The 20,979-nt window shown below is 59.8% G+C and overlaps 7 protein-coding genes across 7 annotated transcripts; 5 read left to right on the top strand and 2 right to left on the bottom strand.

Annotated features, from left to right (window-relative positions):
- Window positions 1-215: 215 nt before the first annotated feature.
- PLICBS_003704 (uncharacterized protein) lies at window positions 216-1,004 on the top strand (the record flags this gene model as incomplete). Its single annotated transcript, XM_018323473.2, has 1 exon — window positions 216-1,004. The coding sequence occupies one exon, from the start codon at window positions 216-218 to the stop codon at window positions 1,002-1,004; it is 789 nt and encodes a 262-aa protein (XP_018178703.2).
- An 844-nt stretch (window positions 1,005-1,848) lies between these two features.
- On the bottom strand, window positions 1,849-3,822 carry PLICBS_003703 (mannosyltransferase; the record flags this gene model as incomplete). The annotated part of the gene is made up of 4 exons (XM_018323471.2): window positions 1,849-2,907; window positions 2,953-3,372; window positions 3,427-3,685; window positions 3,761-3,822. 4 exons carry the CDS (start codon window positions 3,820-3,822, stop codon window positions 1,849-1,851), a joined length of 1,800 nt encoding a protein of 599 aa, XP_018178701.2.
- A 452-nt stretch (window positions 3,823-4,274) lies between these two features.
- On the top strand, window positions 4,275-6,083 carry PLICBS_003702 (uncharacterized protein; the record flags this gene model as incomplete). The annotated part of the gene is made up of 1 exon (XM_018323470.2): window positions 4,275-6,083. The coding sequence occupies one exon, from the start codon at window positions 4,275-4,277 to the stop codon at window positions 6,081-6,083; it is 1,809 nt and encodes a 602-aa protein (XP_018178700.2).
- A 613-nt stretch (window positions 6,084-6,696) lies between these two features.
- On the top strand, window positions 6,697-8,013 carry PLICBS_003701 (leucine aminopeptidase 1; the record flags this gene model as incomplete). Its single annotated transcript, XM_018323469.2, has 3 exons — window positions 6,697-6,894; window positions 6,951-7,688; window positions 7,747-8,013. 3 exons carry the CDS (start codon window positions 6,697-6,699, stop codon window positions 8,011-8,013), a joined length of 1,203 nt encoding a protein of 400 aa, XP_018178699.2.
- Window positions 8,014-10,194: 2,181 nt separating this feature from the next.
- Window positions 10,195-11,771, top strand: PLICBS_003700 (uncharacterized protein; the record flags this gene model as incomplete). The annotated part of the gene is made up of 2 exons (XM_018323468.2): window positions 10,195-10,330; window positions 10,408-11,771. The coding sequence occupies 2 exons, from the start codon at window positions 10,195-10,197 to the stop codon at window positions 11,769-11,771; spliced, it is 1,500 nt and encodes a 499-aa protein (XP_018178698.2).
- A 1,089-nt stretch (window positions 11,772-12,860) lies between these two features.
- On the top strand, window positions 12,861-15,848 carry PLICBS_003699 (uncharacterized protein; the record flags this gene model as incomplete). The annotated part of the gene is made up of 1 exon (XM_065600274.1): window positions 12,861-15,848. The coding sequence occupies one exon, from the start codon at window positions 12,861-12,863 to the stop codon at window positions 15,846-15,848; it is 2,988 nt and encodes a 995-aa protein (XP_065456346.1).
- Window positions 15,849-16,091: 243 nt separating this feature from the next.
- Window positions 16,092-16,945, bottom strand: PLICBS_003698 (DNA replication protein psf2; the record flags this gene model as incomplete). Its single annotated transcript, XM_018323466.2, has 2 exons — window positions 16,092-16,766; window positions 16,832-16,945. 2 exons carry the CDS (start codon window positions 16,943-16,945, stop codon window positions 16,092-16,094), a joined length of 789 nt encoding a protein of 262 aa, XP_018178696.2.
- Between the last annotated feature and the right edge of the window lie 4,034 nt (window positions 16,946-20,979).

Below are 20,979 nucleotides of genomic sequence, written 5' to 3'. Positions count from 1 at the left end.
TCCTTCGCTCGGGGAGTGACGGGCAGGCGCTCAAGGCCCAAAGTATATAAAGTGCCATACTGGAGGGCCATCTCGAGGATCCCGCCTGACTCTTGGGTAGATCAACGCCTAGAAAGAAGGGCCAAGCAAGGCTATACTGGGTATACTCGCTCACTTCTGAGCAAGCCAGAGCAACAACATTTAAAGTCAACAACGCCGGACACGACATCTTGCCCATGATGGTTGGCCTCGTCCAGTCCCTCGCGGCCCTCCTCGTGGCCGCCGCCGCGCCAAATATCGTCCTCGCCGAGCGCACTTTTTACAACTCCGGCACCCTCAACGGCTGGGACTACGTGCGGCGCGAGCACCAAGGCACCGTCACGCAGGTCGACAACGTGTCGTACAAGGGCGGCACGGCCCTCAAGATGACGCAGACGTACGACGCCAACTACCACGACCGGTACCACTCCGAGGTGGACCACAACTACGGCTACAAGCGCGGCGACACGCTCTTCTACGGCTTCGCGTTCCGCCTGTCCGAGGCGTGGGAGTTCCAGGACCAGTCGTACAACATCGCCCAGTTCATCGCCAACCGGCCCGGCGCGGGCTGCGGCGGCGACGACTGGATGCCCTCGGCCATGATCTGGGTCCAGGGCAACCAGCTCACCTCGCGCATCGTCAGCGGCCACTACCGGCAGCCCGACTGCTCCCGCAAGATTGACACGCTGCGCAACCTCGCCACTATCCAGGCCGGCACGTGGCACAGGGTCGTCGTCCAGGCGAAGTGGGCGAGCGACTCGTCTGGCTACTACAAAATCTGGCTTGATGGCAACAAGGTCTTTGAGCGCCTCAACGTTCCCACCACCGTTGATGATGATAGCGTCTTCCAGTACCGTGTCGGTCTGTATGCCAACAGCTGGCACGACGATGGCTACATGAAGGGCAGCCAGGGCTTCCGTCAAATCTGGTATGATGAGGTGGCTATTGGCACCACGTTCAAGGACGTCGATCCAGACCAGCAGTAGATATACATAGCTGGAGTCAATAAAAGCGATGAACTATCTATGCATCCACGCCGCCCATATCCCAAATGTTGTATCCACAGATTCCACACCCATGCTCTCAGATTGCGCTTCCGTCCCTGTGCACACCCTCTGCAGCTGGTTGATCATCTCCGGCCAAGGTCGACTGCTCGCTCAGCCTGCTTGCCGAGTCCTCATCCCTCATCGGACGGTTTCTGGTTAGTGTCTCTTGCGAGTCGCGTCGCCCATCCCCTTCCGTCCGCCCATCTGTCCTGCTCACTGCCCGTCGTGCGGCGCGCCTTTTCCTCGAAGCTCGCCCGTTCGAATGGGTCCCTGTGTCGCGTTCATGCCCCTCCCCCTCTTGCTGCATTAGCCTGCGTTGGCGCCTTTCGAGCTTCTTGTCTTTGTGAACGAGATATAAGTGGCGCCCACCGACGGCGAGCGCGATGATCAGAGATGCCATCACGAGCTGACCGTGCCGGCGACGGGGCTCTGACCGTGAATGACTTTGTTTATCGGTCTATGAGTCTCCTTCGAGTGTTTGATCGAAGTTGATGGAGTAGAGTTGATGGTGGCGGGTGAGGTGTGCCGTCGGTCCAGCGATGACCTCACCACTGTAGACCAGCTAGCTCGCGTCACGGGAGCGCACACCCACACTAAACATCAACGCTACCGAACTTGGGGTTGCAGCGAAAGAGTTGCGACTAACATGAAGCCGCAACCACGCTTTTGATCCGCGTATTACTTCTATTCTACATTTCCACTTGGCCATTCTATGCGTCGTGCGCATTTATCATGAAAGAACAAGTCCGCCGTTAATTAGGCCCGACTGCTCCATTCCCTTTGCTCACTTGCTCCTCCGTTGAAGCAGGCAATGACGACCCCATTTTCTTCGAAACTTGTCAGGTACTCCTGACACATCGGGAATCCAGATCGTCCTGGCCAAGAGGTGCGTGTTTGCCGCGTCAAGAAAGGGCTCGCATCGGACGACCTCCCAGTTCTCCGTGTCCGCGATGTAGTCGGGCTCGTTTGGTGGAAGCGGATCCTTGCGCTCCGGGTACTGCGTGTCCACGAGGAACGAGCACGCCCGCAACTCGACGTACTTGCCCAAGTCCTCCTCATTGCGGTCGTTTAGGCCGCTCGTCGGCAGCCATGTCCCGCTCCAGAAACCGAAGCCCGTCTTTGCCTCGGAGAACTCGCCCGGCAACAAACCGCGGAACTCGGATCGCACAAACTTGGCATGCATGTCGCGCGGCAGAAAGTACGACGAGGGGAAGCGGTACCACTCCTTGCCAAAGCAGACTAGGTCATCCTGTCCGCCGACGCCGGCCTTCCCGCTGCCGTCGCCCCACAGGGGTTTGTAGATGCTCAACGGCGCGTGGTATGCCGAGTATATTCCATAAATTCTCGAGAGGCTGATGTCCACGGAGAGGAAAACAACGAGGCTCACGGCCAGGAGCTTGAGGCGAGCGGGGATCTTGCCCATGAGGGTGCCCGGGTCTGTGCTACCAATGGCAGTGAGCAGTATGTGCAGCGACATTGACGCATTGAGGGCGAGGAATGGATACGCCGGGTACATGAACCTCTCTTCCTTGTGCGGCTGTGCGGTGAAGATGGCGAGCCACATGTAGAAGGGTGCGACAAACACCACGGTGCGCAGACCACTTTGGAAGCCGTGGCCGGACGGGGCGATGAGCTTCTGCAGCAGGAACAACGGCAAGGCCAACAGGGCCAGCACGAACCAGACGTTGAAGTTGAGGGCAAGATTCTTGAAGTAAAACGTCCACGGCTCCGTGCCGTAGAGATCGGGGCCGCCCGTCGACGAGAAGATATTGTACTTTACAATATTCCAGGAAACGACGGCAATCTTCTTGTAGAAGAACAGGTTGATTAAGGAGTCGAAAAACTGCATTTGTCAGTATCTGGCCACAGGAGACAAGGGGGTACACACCAATATGATAACGCCGGAAATGACGCCGCGCATCAGTCGAATCAGGGACTCGATGAACGCCTCCTTGTCGCTAAAAAAGGTGAAGACAACCTCCTCAAGGATGTAAGGCGCACAAAGCGCCGCCGCAAATGGCCACCCAAGGATGCCGCCCATGGCAAACCAGAAGATACCCTGCGAAGTCTTGAGCCCGCCGCGCCAGTTCATGAACGCTGCCGCGCCGAGCATGCACATGTACATGGCAAAGCTCGATGGCAAAAAGGCCGCGCTGGCGTGGAAGTTGCCGGGGCTCGTGACGGTGGCGATGAGAAAGAAAATGGCTATCCTGCCATTGAGGGTGAGGCTGATGACTTTGAACAGGACTGTCTGGCACAGCGCGCAGACAAAGGCGAGGCCATATCGGACAAAGTAGAACTCGGCGACCTGGCGGCGCGTCAAGTCAGATTAGGCGTGTGCTCGGCTACCGGGATGGCTCACCTTGCTGGACTGCGGGAGCAGCCGGCGCGCGTTGCCGACGACGGCATGGAGGGCTATGTACAGCCAGCTCCGGATGGCAAACTCAGGCGAGTACTCCCACGTCTGAAGGCCGTATCCGTGGGACAGGTAGTGCGCGGGCTCCCAGTAGTTGAACGTCTCATCGCAGTCCTGGATTGGCGCAAACAGGGCGGCGACGATACCAGCGGCCAGGAAAATGTAGAAAGCCGTGATGGGCTCAATGGGGTGAAGGCCCTTGCGCCTGCTCGCCGGTCAGCTCTTTGGTGTCACCACAGGCCCCGGCGAGGGCCAAAGAAGTGAGGGTTCGAGGGCTCACTTCTTCTTGGCATGAGAGGAAGCCGGGTGCTCGAATTGAGAAGGCTGCGCTTTCGGAGGCATGGTGAGTGCTTCGCTGCGCGGCCAGCTCGTTTGTTGGCGCTGAAATGTGTCGTCATGGGCGTCGGGAGCTCTCCGTCAGACCTTTGGGAGCACCCCTGTCTCCATCCCGCCACGGTGAGACTCGGTCAAGGACACGCTAAGTAGACCGAGGACCCACTTTGCTTCTCACCGTGATTTTTCTTGACGGGACCCCGAAGGCTCTGCCGCAGTTCGTTCCGCCTTGGTCTTTCCTCCAGTTACAACATTTGCACTCTCGCTCACGACCTTTTGAGTGCGCATCAATAAATTGACTACTTTCTGTTGCCGTAACCAGAGGACCGGCTCCGCTAGGCACATCTCAGAAACAGCGCAAGGCAACGAGCGAGCGCTGCCCCGCGCTATCCCACTCTGCCTTCATCACGTCCGGGACTTCTCAGTTCGCGCAACTAGAACCCGCGAGGCACACCGCGACAATGTCCGGCTTCCAGATTCCCGGCCTCGGGCAGGCCAAGCCCAACGAATCCTTACCGCCTGTTCCCGTCGATACCGCCATCGCTGCCGTCGCCAGCGCCGGACCAGAGGAGCACATGCCCGACGCCGAATCTTCGACCGCGCAACCTACAGTACTGGCCACCGAGGCTGCGCCGAGCTCTTCGCATGGCGATGGCAAGCCCGCCGAGCTGCAAGATGCAACCGAAGCCCATACTGCGACTGAAGACTCGATGGTGGTTGACAGGGCGGAGAGCCCGTCATTGACATCAGCCCTGGAGGCAGCCATTGGCGGACTCGGCGAGACAGCGACCGAAACGACCGAAGCGACCGAAGTGATCGCAATGACCACAGCAGAACCGCAGCCACCGTTGCAGGAACCAGCAGGCACCGTCGAGCTGCAAAATGATCAAGGTGACAACCCGGAATGGGAGATCGACTCCTCGCCATACGAGTCCTCCACCGATTCAAGCAGTTCCGACTCCTCCGACGAGGACTCCGACAACGAGGGCTACGAACTTCTCGGTGTCGAGGAAACTGCACGCCTGCTCATGGACGCGGAGGCTGGTGGTTCTGATGACGAGGGCGAACGCGGAGGGCGTTCCGGAAATGGCAGCCAGCTGCGCACGAAGAACGAGCTAGCGGAAGAGGCAATCCCGCGCCCCGATGTCACCATCACCGTGGACATGAAGATTGAGGAGCTCGGTTCAGTGGAGCATATTGTCGAAAACATCATGCTCATCAAGGCCTTCACTCCGGGCGAGTATCAAGTCCTCGACACAGGCTCCGTGCTCTGCAACGCGGACCGCGTCGTGATTGGCGCCGTCGCCGAAACGATTGGCAAGGTTCTTCAGCCCATGTATACGGTTCGCTTTAACTCGGAGGACGAGATCAAGGAGCTAGGCGTCGAGCTGGGCACCAAGATCTTCTATCCTGTCGACCACGCGTCCTTCGTCTTCACCGAGCCACTCAAGAACATGAAGGGCTCGGACGCGAGCAATATCCACGACGAGGAGGTCGGCGACGACGAGATGGAATTCTCCGATGACGAGAAGGAGGCCGAATACAAGCGCTCTCTCAAGCAGAAGAAGAACAAGAACAAGGCTGGCGCCGCCGGCGACGGCGGTGCGCGTGGTGGTGGTCACCGGGGGGCTCATCCTCTGCGGCAAGAGGTCAGCGCGTCATCCGACACGCTCAACTACGACGATGACGATGGGCCGTACAAGCCGTTGACGCGCCCACCCGGCTTCGGTGCCGGGGGTCCCTCGAGCGAGCCGGTCGAGCTGCCGCCTCGGTCCGGCTTCCATCGCGGCGGCCGGCGCGGCGAGCACCGTGGTAGAGGTGGCAGGGGGCGAGGCGGGTTCGGGCGCGGTGGACGCGGCGGTGGCAACAACCCGCCGAGGGATGGCTACTCTCAGGCTCCTCACGGATACGGGCAGTATCCCCAACATGCGCAGCAACCACAGCAACAACCACAGCAACAACCCGCATGGGCAGGCCCATCCCATCCTGCTCCTCCGTCGCAAGCTCCGGCGCCGTCCATGCCTGCTTTTGGCTTCCAGTTTCCCGGCTGGCCGCAGCCCCAAGGCCAGCAAGGGGTTCCGTCCTCCGGCCCACTGCCGCCTCCGCCTCCACCGCCAGGCTGGCCTGGTCAAGGGCAGCAGCAGCAGCAGCAGCCTGGCGGTGGCGCATTCGTCAACCCAGCTCTGCTCGCGGCTTTGATGAGCCAGATGCAGGCGCAACGCGGAGGCCAGCAATGGGGCGGGCAACAGCAGCATCCGCCTCCGTCATGAGACGGTCGGCGTACATGACCAGCTTACCTTGTTATACGACAGTAGTCCTTGAAACTGGCGGCTGCTAGGGTGGCGTGCTTGGGCGGGACAGTCTGAGAGGAAGAGATTATGCATGTTAGGGAACGGCGTCAGAATAGAGGCAAAGCATGATACCCATGTCGAGTTTGTAGAAAGACATGACGCGCCGCCGCGACTGTGGCGTGGCGATTGACCTTGCTCAGTAATGGTTCTGCTTGATCGGTGACTCGGTGGAGCAACAATGTGACATGGCGGAGTACCAACCACCAATGTCCGTCGCATGGAGAGGGGTGGGATGACAGAATCGCAGCTCCTATCGCCATTCGATCCAACACAGAAAATGGGAAGTAGACATGCGATGAAGGCCGGAGTAAATGCCTCCGTGTTGTGAGCGTGGCGTCGTCATCAGCAACGGGCGGAACGCGGGGTGTGCCCAACCCGATTAGGCAGCTTGCGCTGTGACGCGACCGCCTGGGCTCACCTCGGGGAGTTTCAGGGCTATGACATCCAGCTAGCGCCGTCGTCCAGCGGTGTCATCCTCTCCTCTCCATCATCACCTCCATCATCGTCATCGCCACCGTTCCCATTGCCCAATATGAAGCTCTCGCACACTTCGCTCCTCGCCGCCTGCGTGCCGGCCATCTCGGCCCGCTTCATCGAGACGCACGAGCGCGCCGTAGCCGATGCCAACACGCACGTCGAGCTGTACCCCAACACGGAGAAGTTCCTGGTCGAGACGTCGCCCGGCGAGACGAAATGGGTCACCGAGGAAGATAAGTGGGAGATGAAGAGGGTGCGGGATCCCCAGGCGCCGTCTGCTATTTCGCGATGCTGACTTGGGCTGTATAGAATGGCCAGAACTTCATGGACATTACCCACACCCGCGAGCTCGGCAAGCACATGCAAGTTCGCTCCCCCGTCGCGTTCCCGAGCAAATGCGTTAAGCAGGACGCCGTCGGCAAGCTTTCCAAGAACCTCGACAAGAAGCACATGAAGCAGAACCTCGAGAAGCTCACGAGCTTCCACACCCGGTACTACAAGTCCGACTACGGCCTGCAGTCGTCGGACTGGGTGCTGGCCAAGGTCGAGGAGATTATCAAGGACGCAGGCGCGCAGGGCTCGGTCCACGCGGCAAGCTTTCCGCACTCGTGGAAGCAGCACTCAGTTATCGCGACCATCCCCGGGCAGAGCAACAGCACCATCGTCATTGGCGCGCACCAGGACTCGACGAACCTCTGGCTGCCGTCCATCCTCGCCGCGCCCGGCGCCGACGACGACGGTAGCGGGACCGTGACTATCCTGGAGGTGTTCCGCACGCTGCTCAAATCCAAGGACGTGATTGATGGCAAGGCGCCCAACACGATCGAGTTTCACTGGTACAGCGCGGAGGAGGGCGGCCTGCTCGGCAGCCAGGCCATTTTCCAGTCGTACGAGCAGAGCAACAGGGACGTCAAGGCCATGCTGCAGCAGGACATGACGGGATACGTGCAGGGAACTCTGGACGCCGGCGACCCGGAGAGTGTCGGTGTCATTGTCGACTACGTCGACGCCGGCCTGACCAAGTTTATCAAGACGGTGATTGAAGAGGTTGGTTTGACCGTTTTCACGGACGGAGAGAGCCTTGCTGACAGACGTGTACTTGCAGTACTGCAACATCCCCTGGGTCGAGACCAAGTGCGGATATGCCTGCTCCGACCACGCTTCGGCGTCCAAGGCCGGCTACCCGTCTGCGTTTGTTATTGAGTCGGCATTTGAGAACTCTGACCCCCACATCCACTCCACGGAGGATTTGATCAAGTACCTGTCGTTTGACCATATGCTAGAGCACGCGCGCATGACGCTCGGCCTCGTGTACGAGCTGGGCTTCCACGAGTTTGACAGCAAGCAGGAGAATGAGCCGGGTGAGCTGTAAGGGATAGGCAGAAGAGCGAGAGGCGTCACGGCTAGACACGAGTATCAGCATTCCCGCGACCAAGAGCCGGCATAGGCGGAAGCGTTGCTTGACAGTATAATAGAACACTGGTTTCTGAGAGAGGTTGGCCTGGTGCCTGTAGAGGGCAGCTTCTGCCGCGTCCAGCTTGGACTGAGATGGTTGTGACAATGAATTGTCAAGCATGCAAGGTATAGATTCGCTTGCTATAGTCTGAAGGCCGGCCGCGGCCGTTCTTTGTTGCCGACCGATGTCTTCTATCCATCGATGTTGCGGTACCTAGTCGTTTGCCAACCACGTAGCCACGCCCACGGACTAGCCGCCACTCGATTGGCGAGATTCTGCGCAAGCGAGGGGGCATGCATGCGCCCCGAACGGCGGTTCCTGAACAGGCAGCTGGGCGTAGAGCGCAAGCAACCCAGCACCACCAGGTTACTTAAAGCCTAGTTGCAGACTGCAGGTGAAGCAGCTGCGGGCGCGGGCCAAAAGAATGGAACGGGGCATCGACTGACCGATGTAGCCCTCGACCCCTCCCAGCGTCTGTTTTAGCTCGGGTTCGCATGCGTAGTTGGGTAGTTAGATGCAGGCTGTCCCATTGTTGCTGCTTCACACCACCTTTTCGGAGCCTCGTGCGCGGGCTCACGCACGTACATGGTTGCTTTTTGGTGTTGAAGGGCTTGAAGCTACTGGTAGACGTTTAGCGGCGCTGCCTGTCCGCTGTTCGCTGGACAGGTGATTGGCATTGCATTGCTAATGAGGAGGAGACAATTCGAAGCGAGAGAGGGATGGACGCCCCACTGTCCTTACGAGCTGGTCACTGACAGGTGGCCGTCTATTGTCTCTGTCCTTGACTCGCTCTCCCCCTCCCTTCACTCGCTCCCTCCTCAGCCCTCGGCACTCAGCACTTGATCACGTCGCAGTTCGCCTCTAAGCTTTCTCACAGTCACAATTCCCCCTGTACCCCGCTTCTATCTCCGCCCCTATCTCCTAGCCGCTGCTACAACAGACCGCAACTCCCGATGCCAAGGTCCTAAGCGAACCTTGTTTAGCCAGCTGTCCGCTGCAGTGAAGGTAACAGGCGCAATGACATCAACAGCTGCCTGGGCCCTGCAACCACGCGGACTCGGACCTGGATGGGAGGTCACAGCGCATTGTCTATCTAAAGTACCTCATCAGAGGCCGTGACCGACGAATTAGCACGACCGGTATAGTAATCGCGCCGCCCGGGCGGTGCTAACTCGAGACGGTCCCGGTTCCCGGCACGCAGCCCCCAGCGGTCCCGCCCGCGCCCGCCAGTCTAACGCCATCCATTACCGAATACCGACCACGAAAGTCCGCAGTTCTGCGTTCCGTTGCGTGCTTGGAGTTCTCCCCTGTCTGCCGAGTCGAAGGCCTTCCAGGCTTTGACTCCATAGGTTGATTATCTATCCTGAAATGGCTACAGGCACTGCCCTCGTCTTCTCATAGTAACGGGGAGCTATCACGGGTATCTTCGCGGTTCGCCAGGGCCTCTTCTGACCGTTCGGGCGCAGGACAGCGGCCACGTGCGCCCCGGCTGCAACGGTGGTGAGGCCACCGGCGACGGCGGGCACGAGAGTCAGGCACCGTCCTTGCACCGAGGCGCGACAGAGGATAAACCCCCTCCCCCGGGGCTGACCGTCCATCCTCCGCCGCGCGCCCGGCGTGCCTCGGGACAGAAACACACCGGACGGACAGCACGAAAGAACCCAAGGTGGATTTAGCGGCGGCCCGGCCAATGGTTGTACACCATATTCCCACGAGCGAATGCGCGTCCGCTACGCGCGCAATGCAACGCACCCGACATGATCGGCCTGGCAAAAGATGTGCACTCCCGTCTGCTTCTTTGGGAGCTAGGCCACCCGCTGTCAAGCGACCGCCACGGAAGGGCGGCAAGCGAGGTGTCACGTCCTCGTCTGAGCTGTCGGAGGTTTGCAAAAGGCCGCGCTCGCGATGGGGCCCGCGCAGCGTTTGAGCGAGGCCGTGCACCCACGAGCGATGGCACATGGCACATCGGCACATCGGGGGCGTCTATGTATATCAGGGTCTGCCCTTCGCGCCGTTCGCCGGCCATGTGGTCTCCTCTAGCTGGATCGGCGACTCGATTCGATTCTGCGCGGTTGACTCGTCTTTTCTGCGCTCGTCATGGTCTCGCTCTACGCCTCCCTCGCGGCGCTGTCGCTCTTTGTCGGCGATGCCCTCGCCGCCGCCAGCTTGCCCCCTAAGCCGGCCGACTTGACGACGCCGGTGCAGCAGCGCATCGCCGTCAATGGACCCAATGGTAGGTTGGAATTCTGTGCTCAGACACGACTGTCTTCTTCGCGAACCCTAGTCTCTGACTGTCCTGTCGTCGTCCAGCCATCTCGGTTGCGTGGAACACGTACAAGCAGCTCACCAAGCCGTGCGTCAACTACGGCACCTCGGCCGACTCGCTGTCCCTGCAGGCCTGCTCGTCCCGGTCGGTCACGTACCCGTCGTCGCGGACGTGGTCCAACTCAGTCGCCCTGACGGGCCTGCAACCCGCCACGACCTACTACTACAAAATCGAGTCGACCAACTCTTCCGTGGAGCACTTTATGAGCCCGCGCGTCGCTGGCGACAAGACCCCCTTCTCCATCAACGCCATCATCGACCTTGGCGTCTACGGCCAGGACGGCTACACCATCAAGGGCGACCTCTCCAAGCGCGACACCATCCCCTACATCCCCCCTTCGCTCAACCACACCACCATCAACCGTCTCGCCCAGACTGTTGACGACTACGAGTTCGTCATCCACCCGGGCGACCTCGGCTACGCCGACGACTGGATTCTGCGGCCCAAGAACCTCTTCCACGGCAAGGACGCGTTTCAGGCCATCCTCGAGACATTCTATGACCAGCTCGCCCCCATCGCGGGCCGCAAGCCCTACATGGCCAGCCCGGGCAACCACGAGGCCGCATGCCAGGAGGTGCCGCACACGACGGGTCTCTGCCCCGCCGGTCAGAAGAACTTCACCGACTTCATGAACCGCTTCGGCGGGTCCTTCATGCCCACGGCGTTCTCGTCCACCTCGGGCGACTCCGCCGCCAAGGTCAACGCCAACAAGGCCCGGCAGCTCGCCAACCCGCCATTTTGGTTCTCCTTCGAGTACGGCATGGCGCACGTCGTCATGATCGACACCGAGACGGACTTTGCCGACGCGCCCGACGGGCCGGACGGCTCTGCGGGCCTCAACAGCGGCCCCTTCGGCGCCCCCAACCAGCAGCTGCAGTTCCTCGAGGCGGACCTCGCGTCCGTCGACCGCACCGTCACGCCGTGGGTCATTGTCGCCGGCCACCGGCCCTGGTACTCGACCGGCGGGGAGGGGTGCAAGCCGTGCCAGGCCGCCTTCGAGGGCATCATGTACAAGCACGGCGTCGACCTGGGCGTCTTCGGCCACGTCCACAACTCGCAGCGCTTCGTCCCCGTCTTCAACAACACGGCCGACCCGGCGGGCATGACGGACCCCAAGGCGCCCATGTACATTGTCGCCGGCGGCGCGGGCAATATTGAGGGCCTGAGCGCCGTCGGCGCAAATGTCTCGTACAACGCATTCGCGTACGACGCCGACTTTAGCTATGCTACGATCCGCTTCCTCGACACGCAGAACCTGCAGGTCGACTTTTACCGCTCGTCGACGGGTGAGCTCCTGGACAGCTCCAAGCTGTTCAAGTCCCACAAGGACCAATTCGTGTCGCAGTAGAGTTGATGGCATATACAAGGAACAAAAGGGGAGGCAGCAGCAGCAGCAGCAGCAACATAATGTCGATAGTCGTCATAAGCCTTGTAGATACGGTATCCCAGTAACATAGCGGTATGCTTTCCGTCCCATCATTGCCCAGTTTCAGTCTCTCTCCAACTTGTAGCATAGTTCGTGCAAATTTAGTCTCAGGTCCCGACTGGAGCTTCTCAGACGTGTGGCGTCGCCAGCGGCTGAGACTGTGGAACGCACAGCCCAAGTGCCGAAACGAGCAACGGGATGCGTTTCCTGTAATAACATGAAGCGTCGTGTTTCTGTCGGGCGGCGTTTCAAGGGCCAAGACCTGTGATTCCGTCTTACATCCATCACCGACCCATCACATGCACAAGCTCTTCGTCCCCGCACCTGGGCCGAACAGCAGTGTATTCACAACATCCCTCCCACGACGCCAACCGGCACATTCGTCGTCGGGTGCCATATGTATCGTGCAGTAGTATAGCTTTCGCAATTCGTGGCTTCAATTCTCAGCTCGGAGGCTTGGTCCGTTCATCGTACGCGGCCACCGACGTTATCTGCGTTCAATAGCTGGTTCTCGATCTCGTCTGGCACCACTGAGTCAACGCAGTTGCATTCTCGTGACATTCTGACGCCGTTCAACAACAAGTGTCTTGTCCCAGAACGGCAATCTTGTGCCTTTTGTTGTTCTCCGTGTTCATCTTGTTGCCGCCTTCCGCATTTCCCATGACTGCTTTGTTCATTGCGCCCAGTGCCAGAACGCTGTTCTTTGTGCACCAATCAAGTTACGACGACTTCCTAAACAAGCACACGCAAGTGTTGCACAGGCGTCACCCAAGATATACTATTGGGATCAGACGGGAATGCGTCGTGTACAGACCGGCTGCACTATCCACTGAGCATGAGCCCTCAAACTATTTGAACCCCGTAGTGGTCGCCGTCGACGAGGAAAGAGAACAAGAGGAATTTCACCTTCACTCGTTTCCATCACTTTGACAACACACTCGCTTTTCACATCTCACCATCTGGTCTACCACGCCTTAACAGGACAAAACCACAATAAACAACTCTTTCACAATGTCTGCGATCCAGAAGCCAAGCCGGCCAGCTCGCAGCTACCTCCCCATGCGCTTGACCCGCGTGCGCGCATATCTCGCCGGCGCACCGTACCTCATGTCTGGCCTCGACTCCCGCGGCCGGGCTACCGAGCGGTTGCCCCCGGATCCCGCCCACCTCACCTTCTTCGACGTCTATCAGCAGCTGGGGCCGGACTTCTTCGCTCAACGAGTCAGGCAGGCATGGGAAAGCAGGTATGAGTTTTACCCCGATACGCCGGAAGCACGCGCGGAAAGGAGAGCGCGGAGTCACCCCCACGCGCCGCAAACAAACAACGCTGCTCCGAGAATCCGCCAGCAGCCGATCAGCGCCAAAGCCGGGATTGAGCCAAGGGGCGCCGCGCCCAACAGTAACGGCAAGGCGCCACGGCCAACGTCCAAGTCGCAGAACGGAGCCCGCCCCGCGCGTTCTCCGGAGCCCGACACGCCCCGCCCCGAGCCCATCCGCGTTAACTTCCGGGCGGACAACATGTTCGGCCCTGGGGGCAACACCAAGCATTCCGAGGCCATGGACATCGATGATATGCCGAGCCCGAGGACCATCCGGCCGCGCGCCGGCTCTCGAGTGGTACCTATCGCCAAGGGGGCAAAATCAACACCAATCGGCGGCGGAAAGGTACTGGTTGCTGGCACTGGAAATGTTCGGCACGTCGCCAAGGGGTTCACGCTTCCTGTTGCCAAGGGGACCGTTCCGGCCAGCGTCGGGGGCGCCGCACAACCCGCACAGCCCGTCACCGGTAAGATGTTGCCTGTGCCCAGGGGAAGTCCGACACCTGTCAACAGGCCTCTTAGCAAGACGACTGCACCGGCCGTCGCTGGCAAGAAGTCGTCCCCAGTCCACAAGGGCCCTACACCGGCCTCTATCAAGGGGCCCATACCGGCGGCGGGTAGGCCCACGGCACCAGCCCCAGGCAAGGGGACAACACCAACCGCAGGCAAGGGCTCGATACCGATCGCTGGCAAGGGAACAACACCGACCACTGGCAAGCCCAATGCGCCAGCCGTGGGCAAGGGGGTTACACCGACCGCTGGCAAGGCTTCGATACCCATCACTGGCAGAGACATCGCACCCGCCGCTGGCAAGAACAATCCGACCATTGGCACGAATATCGCGCCAGCCGCCGGGAAGGGGACGATATCAGCTGCTGACAAGGGCACCACACTCGCCGCCGGGAAGGGAACGATACCAGCTGCTGGTAAGGGCACCACACTCGCTGCTGGTAAGGGGACAACACCGACTGCTGGCAAGGACACTGCGCCGGCCGGGGGTAAAGGAACAACGCCAGCCGCGGGCAAGGGCACCGAGCCACCCGTCACTGATAAGAATTCGTCTGGCAGTTCTATTAAGAAGTTCTGGCCCTTCGGAAAAAGTACAACGCCAGCCGCCGCTGGCAAAGATACCGCGCAGCTCACTGCCGGTAAGGAAACGACGCCAGCCGCTGCCGGGAAGGGGGCCGAACTACCCGTCGCCAGTAAGGATATCTCGCCGCCGGCCGCCGGTAAAGGGTCCATACCTCCCGTCACCGGTAAGATAGCCACGCAGCCCGTTGCCGGTAAGGGGCCTGCACAGCCGGTCACCAGCAAGGGAACAGGGCAGCCCGTTGCAAGTAAGGGAATCTCGCCCCCGGCTGGCGTCAAAGGGACCATCCAACCAGTCGCCGGTCAGGGCCCTGCCCAGTCCGTTGCTAGAGACGGGACCGCACAACCAGTTGCCGGCAAGGGAATCTCGCCGCCGACCGCTGGCAAAGGGCCCGCGCAGCCTATCGCCGGGAAAGGTGTTGCACAGCCGTTTGCCGGTAAGGGAACCACGCAGCCCATCACCAGCAAGGGGACTTCGCAGCCCGTCGCCGGCAACAGAGCCACGCCCCCCGCTGCCAGTAAAGGAATCTTGCCGCCTGCCGCGGGTAAAGGAACCACGCACCCTATCGCCGTTAAGGGAACCACGCCCCCTGTTGCCGTTAAGGGGCCTGTGCAACTCGTCGCCGGCAAGGGTCAGTCGCCGCCAGCCGCCGCCGGCAAGGGAACCGCAGCTCCTGTCGCCGGCAAGGGAACCGCCGCTCCTGTCGCCGGCAAGGGAACCGCCGCTCCTGTCGCCGGCAAGGGAACCGCCGCTTCTGTCGCCGGCAAGGGAACCGCCGCTCCTGTCGCCGGCAAGGGAACCGCAGCTCCTGTCGCTGGCAAGGGCCACTCACTGCCAGCCGCCGCTGGTAAGGGAACCGCAGCTCCTGTCGCTGGCAAGGGAACCGCCGCTCCTGTCGCCGGCAAGGGCCACTCGCTGCCAGCCGCCGCTGGCAAGGGAACCGCAGCTCCTGTCGCCGGTAAGGGAACCGCCGCTTCTGTCGCCGGCAAGGGAACCGCCGCTCCTGTCGCCGGCAAGGGAACCGCCGCTCCTGTCGCCGGCAAGGGCCACTCACTGCCAGCCGCCGCTGGCAAAGGAACCGCAGCTCCTGTCGCCGGCAAGGGCCATTCGCTGCCAGCCGCCGCTGGCAAGGGAACCGCAGCTCCTGTCGCCGGCAAGGGCCACTCGCTGCCAGCCGCCGCAGGCAAGGGACACGCAGCTCCTGTCGCCGGCAAGGGATCCATGCCGCCTGCTGCCGGTAAGGGGACCATCCAGCCCCCGGGCAGAGCTACACCTCCCGTCGCCAACGGAAAAGGACCTTCTGTCCACAGTGGAAAACCGTCGGAAGCCAGCAAGAAGGGTGCGGTACCGCCCGTCGGTAAGAAGGCCGCGCCGCCTGTCGGCAACAAGGCTGCACCGCTCGTTGGTAACAAGACTGCACTTCCCGTCGCCAACAAGCCCGCACCGCCCATGGGCAACAACAAGCCTGCACCGCCCATGGGTACCAAGCCTGCAGCACCCGCGGCGAACAAGCCTGGTCCAGCCGCCGGAAACACCAGTGCAAAGCCCGCCAAGCCTGGCCCCAACGCGGGCGGTAAGGCGAAGAAATAGGCGTATATCTCGCCTAGCATCTGTGGCTTCCCATGTCAGTTCTGTGGTAATTAGAGCCATATGGCGTTTGGTGGCTTGGTAATGCAGGGGCGGTTACCCGTAGTTTGTAGGATCTTGGAAACACAATTCACTGATACCCGCTGAGAGGCATTGTCGTTGTGAAATCATGTACGTCGTTATCATTGTACCACGCGAATTGACGTCGCGTCCTCCGTGAGCCGTTTCACCGTCATGCATCGGTCTTTACAGACCCATATCGTCGTCGCTGGGCTCGTCATCGTCATCCCTTCCGCCACGCTCCTCCTCTTCCTCGCGGCGCACCGCCTCGGCGCTGGAGCCAATCTTCCTCACGCCTTCGACAACGCCCACAACGAAGCCTCTGCTCTCGGCGAGCTCCATGGCGCCGACGCCGCGGAGGCTCATGACTCCGTCCACGCCAGCCTCGAGCTGGGCCGTGCTGGCACGCATCTTGGCGGCGCGCACCTCCTGCAAATCGCGCAGCAGTGAGCGCACCTCGGACGCGGAGGGCACATCGTCGGCAGCGTGGGCGAGGAGCATCTCGGCGAGCTCGAGCCAGTGATAAGGCAGGGCGCCTGTGGGCGCGTTGGAGGTGCAGGAGGGGAGAAAGGGCGGCGAGAGGACCGTCTTGTCGGAGCCGCTCGCGCCATCTTGTGCGTCTCTAGTGCCCTGGCCGTAGCGGCGCGCATTGCCGCGGGCGTCTCCACGCGCGGGCAGAGGAGGCGGCGGCGCCCAGCCATTGGTGTCAATCTTGGTCTCGTGGTGGATGATGTCGCGGAGCGAATCCGGGTGCAGCCAGGGCGGTGCGACAATGTTGGCGCGCCGCTGCTTCTTGAGGAGGAGGGCGAGCCAGAGCGGGATGTTGCTGCGGTGTGGAGGGCGCAGTGCCGGGGTCTCGCCCTAGGACGCGGAGCTCAGTCAGGAAAAGTGAAGCTTGGGGGGAGACGCGACGGAGACGCGCTTACGGAGAGCAGGGAGATGGGCTCGAGGCGCTGGCGCGGGACGACGGTGACAAGCTCCATCTCACAGAGGAACCCAACCTCGGAGGGCACGAGGCCTGGCGGCAGTGGCAGCGCCATTCTTGAGCCGGCACTGGAGGGCGGGAAGAGGAGCTGCCGGAGGAGGAGGAGGCAGGTAAAGCAGTTGCAGGTCTGAGGTCGTGGCTGACAATGCCCCTCGTCGACTTTCTTTTGACCCCACCATCCAACGCGAGCCGGACTGGAGCAACTCGAGCTTGCAGCAGAAATCCAGCTTACCCTAGACCAGGCATTGATCACCTCGAAAACCCTAGAAGTCTCCGACTCAATGACCGTCAATTCCTAAAGCAATGGGGCCCGTCGTGATGCCAAGGCTTTGAAAATAATCGACGCTGAGCAGCAAGGAGACCATATGTGTACTTCGAGACACTGGGGCCAATTAACAGGTGATTCACTGGGATGGTTATGTCGTGTCCGATTGCACAATCCTCCGTTGTGTAATGATTATTATGCCTTTCCCCTACAGTGCCTCGACAGCCAATGCTGAAATGGCAAAGTGGTATTGGCATTTTCGGAATACTATTCCTGTCGAGAGACGTTTCGTAGGCGAACTATTCGACGTGGCCTGAACGGCAGGAAAATGGTGCAGGACTTTTGGTCGATGCTTGCGTGTAGTGCTACCAAAGCGCGGCCTAGTACACGACCTGTGGACAGCAAGTGAGTCGTCGCAATCGCAGCCGCAGCCGTCAGGAGTTTCATGCCAGATTGGGGCCCGGAGGGTTGCCTCGGCTAAACCAAGTTTCGAAAGGGATCCAACAACGCTTATCAGGAGCAGCAGTGGCATACTATCGCCAGTGCGCCTGCTCCTCCTCGAGATAGTACGTAATTCTGTTACATGTAGCCGTGGCCTGGCCCTGGCGACACGACGTCTACGAAAATCGCTCAAGCTTAACACAAGGTCCATCGACCAGTCTCACCTAATAGGGGCAAGAAGTTAATGCTAATACACAGTTTCAGGGCTCATCTATCCGCCGGAGGCCATCGCCACGCTTCGCCTTCTAATGCGGGTACTTAACGTCGGCATTAGCACACTCAGCGACCATGTGGCAGCCTACACCGCCGGCGTTCATGTGCCCATCATGGTCTATTCTCACGATCACACAACGGGCTCCTTTGTAAGGGCACTAGAGCGGTCTTCGGGTTAGCCTCTTGCACAACAACGATGAGGGATGCGGTAGGGGTTTGCGTAGGAAAGCGTACTGGAGTGGCACAATCTCTCTCTCTGGAAGTAGTCTGGTAGCTGAACATCCCGGAGGTGAAGGGCTTGGACAGGCGCCAGTACTTGGCATTGCAGCTGTTTGTTAGGGGATCACAGACCTGGAGACTCGCGTTAGTGCCGTGTAATTGTATGTGGTCAATAAACCATTTGTGAAACAGTCAGAGACGAATACTTACACCCTCGACATATTTGTTGATTCCAACTAGGTACTCTTCCGCCTGTTCTCTGGAGGCGACATGGAAGTGTAACGTTGGCTCCCAGTCGATGCGCGTAGCATGGACTGTGCCAAGGAACGCTACAAAAGCAAGCGCTACTTGGAGCCTCATCCTGCCAGCGCTCTGAGATGCACTTAATATTCAAGGTACACATGATGTCGTTTCGTGGGTTCTTACAGGAATTTATATGTTCGCGGGAGGCGTAGTCACTGACCTGGCAGAACTTGAAGGCTTCAATCAATGACAAGATCGAACAGCCGAATAAAGATGCACTGACGTCCAGATGAAACAATGTATTAAGTAATGCCTTGCACCTTACGTTTGTCTGCAAGAGGGCTTGACTGACCTCCTGCCACTGCCAATTATTTGACATGAGGCCAGTTTGCGACATTTGTGCCCAGCTACGTTGACCCGTGCTTTGTCTGATCAAATGGTGCCGCCCGACTCTCAGAGCAAGCTCCGCCAGGCAGTCCATCGAACTCGGACTACCAGATTACTATCCAATGCACCGGCAGCTTTCTACGTAAAGAAGTAATAAGTTTGACAGCATCAAGTGTTCCTAGCACAACACAAGCAGCAACGCCGCGCGTACTGCCAGACTGCAATCCATTCTCTCGTATGCGCGACGAGGCTGCATTGCAAAATGTGTCACTTCAACTCGGCAACACGTCACCCAGGGAGTGATGCGCGTCCTATGGCACAGCCTGCCACCCCGTGGCTACTGACAAGGCAGCTAGATTCTGGATCATAACGTCACTGGAACCGGGGGCATTACACGGGGGAGAGTCCAACTTACCCTAGACTGAGAATCGATGTAGACCGCTGCCCAGGACACGACCGTCTTGCTTGCCGATTCAACGGGACCTGCCGTGCGTCTTCGGGGTAAGACGGGCGCCATCTCAGGGCGCAGCAAGCCCATGGCCCGTGATCTGGTGGCTTGCTGCCATACGAGGCTCCAGGACCTGTGGCTTCAACAGGCATCCTTGCGGCACAAAGCCGTGGCGTCTTCAGCCCTACGCTGGCTGGCCATATTTCTGTCCCTCCTCCGGCTGTGCTAGTTGGGGGGTCACGCCGGCCACCGGTGAAAGGGTGCTTGGGGGCAGGCTACCGAGACACTTTGGTCTGGCGTCATTGGCCGTCCCGTCACGCGTTGCCGAGGCCGGGCTGGATTCTAGACCGAGCCCGTCAATGCGATGGCAGGGCACATGCGCCTTGCACACGACGCACGATGGGTGGAAGGATGCCTCGTTTCTTTTGCTTGGTGGCGTTAGTCTCTTGATACGGGGTTCATGTTCTTGTAACCTGGAAATGAAAACTCGGTTATTTTTGTTTTCAGGGAGGTAGGTACAATAGTCTGTGAGCCCTGTAACCAGCCCGTTTCCTAGTTCTCAAGACGGCGCCGACCACCATTCGCTCAATAACAAAAGGCCTTGTTGCAGGTCACGTTGTAGTAACACCCATTGTCATCCTGATAGCACTGCCGGAGACATGAACAAGAGCTCTGGTCAACGTCTCGCTTCAGGGGGAGGACAGATCAAAGGCAATGGGAATGTGCTGTTGGCGCCGTGGAGTCTACACTTACCGCAAGTAGGGGAGGGTACTCGAATCTCTCTGGGTAGAGAATATAATGGTGGTCGGGAGGCAGGTCGCAGCTGCACCGGACCTTAAGCAGCGGCGCTGGTGAAGGAAGCCCTGGCTGCTCCTCGTATTGCGGCACCCAGCATTGCTGCGTACCGACTTTGCAGTGCTAAAAGTTGTCGTCGTCGTTAGTGTTTGACATCTGGACTTGGGTCTCGCGAGCGTTCCAGATCACTGAGGCCGTTATGGCAAGGACCCTGGATGATGTACTCACGCCCTTCAACAGAGTATGCCTTGGGGCGGCGACATTAGGCTTGAGGTTGCTGGGCATTGTCGAATTGTTGGACTGGATAGAGCACCCCCGTTGGTGTATGCAGCAAAGGAAGCTTGACGATTGAGTACAGGCGGATCAGAGTACGGAGATGATCGTTTCCAGTCCTAGTCATAGATATATCAATTCTTGATGCTTGAGCTGTGCCTGGACGCACCAGACGCAAAGCCAGCCCATCCGTCGCCTAATCTTTGTCTTCCAACGCATGCCATCACAACATTTGACATACAATGGTCGCGGTGAAATCTCGTGAATCATTCCATTACGAAGTCTACATGCTCTAAGTGAATTTCATGAGTCGGTGTCGGCTCCAAGCGCAACGCGCATTGCAGTGAGATGCATGACATAGCAATAACACTAAGCGCTCACACAAGTCGGGCACTGGAACAGCACGAGCAGCAGCCATCGCCTGGAGGCCGCCCGAACATTACAGAGGGTCCCTTTCATGACGACGTTTGAGTCGCCAGGCGGATTGATTGAATCTTGTATCCGCATCTGGAAGGGACGGCGGCGGCTTTCTTTATATTTGGGTCTGCATCACGGCGCCGTCCGCCTGTGCCTGGCGGAGCGCCCGTGCCTCGGCCGTCGTTCGCGCCATCAGTTCCAAGAAGCCGCAGCAGGCGGCGGCCCGCATCGGCGACGCCGAAATGGCGGACGATAGTCCCCCAGGCAAAAGCACCCCCGGCGCGCGGGCCCGCATGGTGGGGGGAAGAGAGTGGTGAGGAGGGGGAGG

The sequence above is a fragment of the Purpureocillium lilacinum genome (genome assembly GCF_023168085.1).
Source record: "Purpureocillium lilacinum CBS 284.36 DNA, scaffold_2, whole genome shotgun sequence".
Lineage (NCBI taxonomy): Eukaryota > Fungi > Ascomycota > Sordariomycetes > Hypocreales > Ophiocordycipitaceae > Purpureocillium > Purpureocillium lilacinum.
The sequence above is the reverse complement of the archived record's forward strand: the minus strand, read 5'-3'. Positions and strand labels throughout refer to the sequence as shown.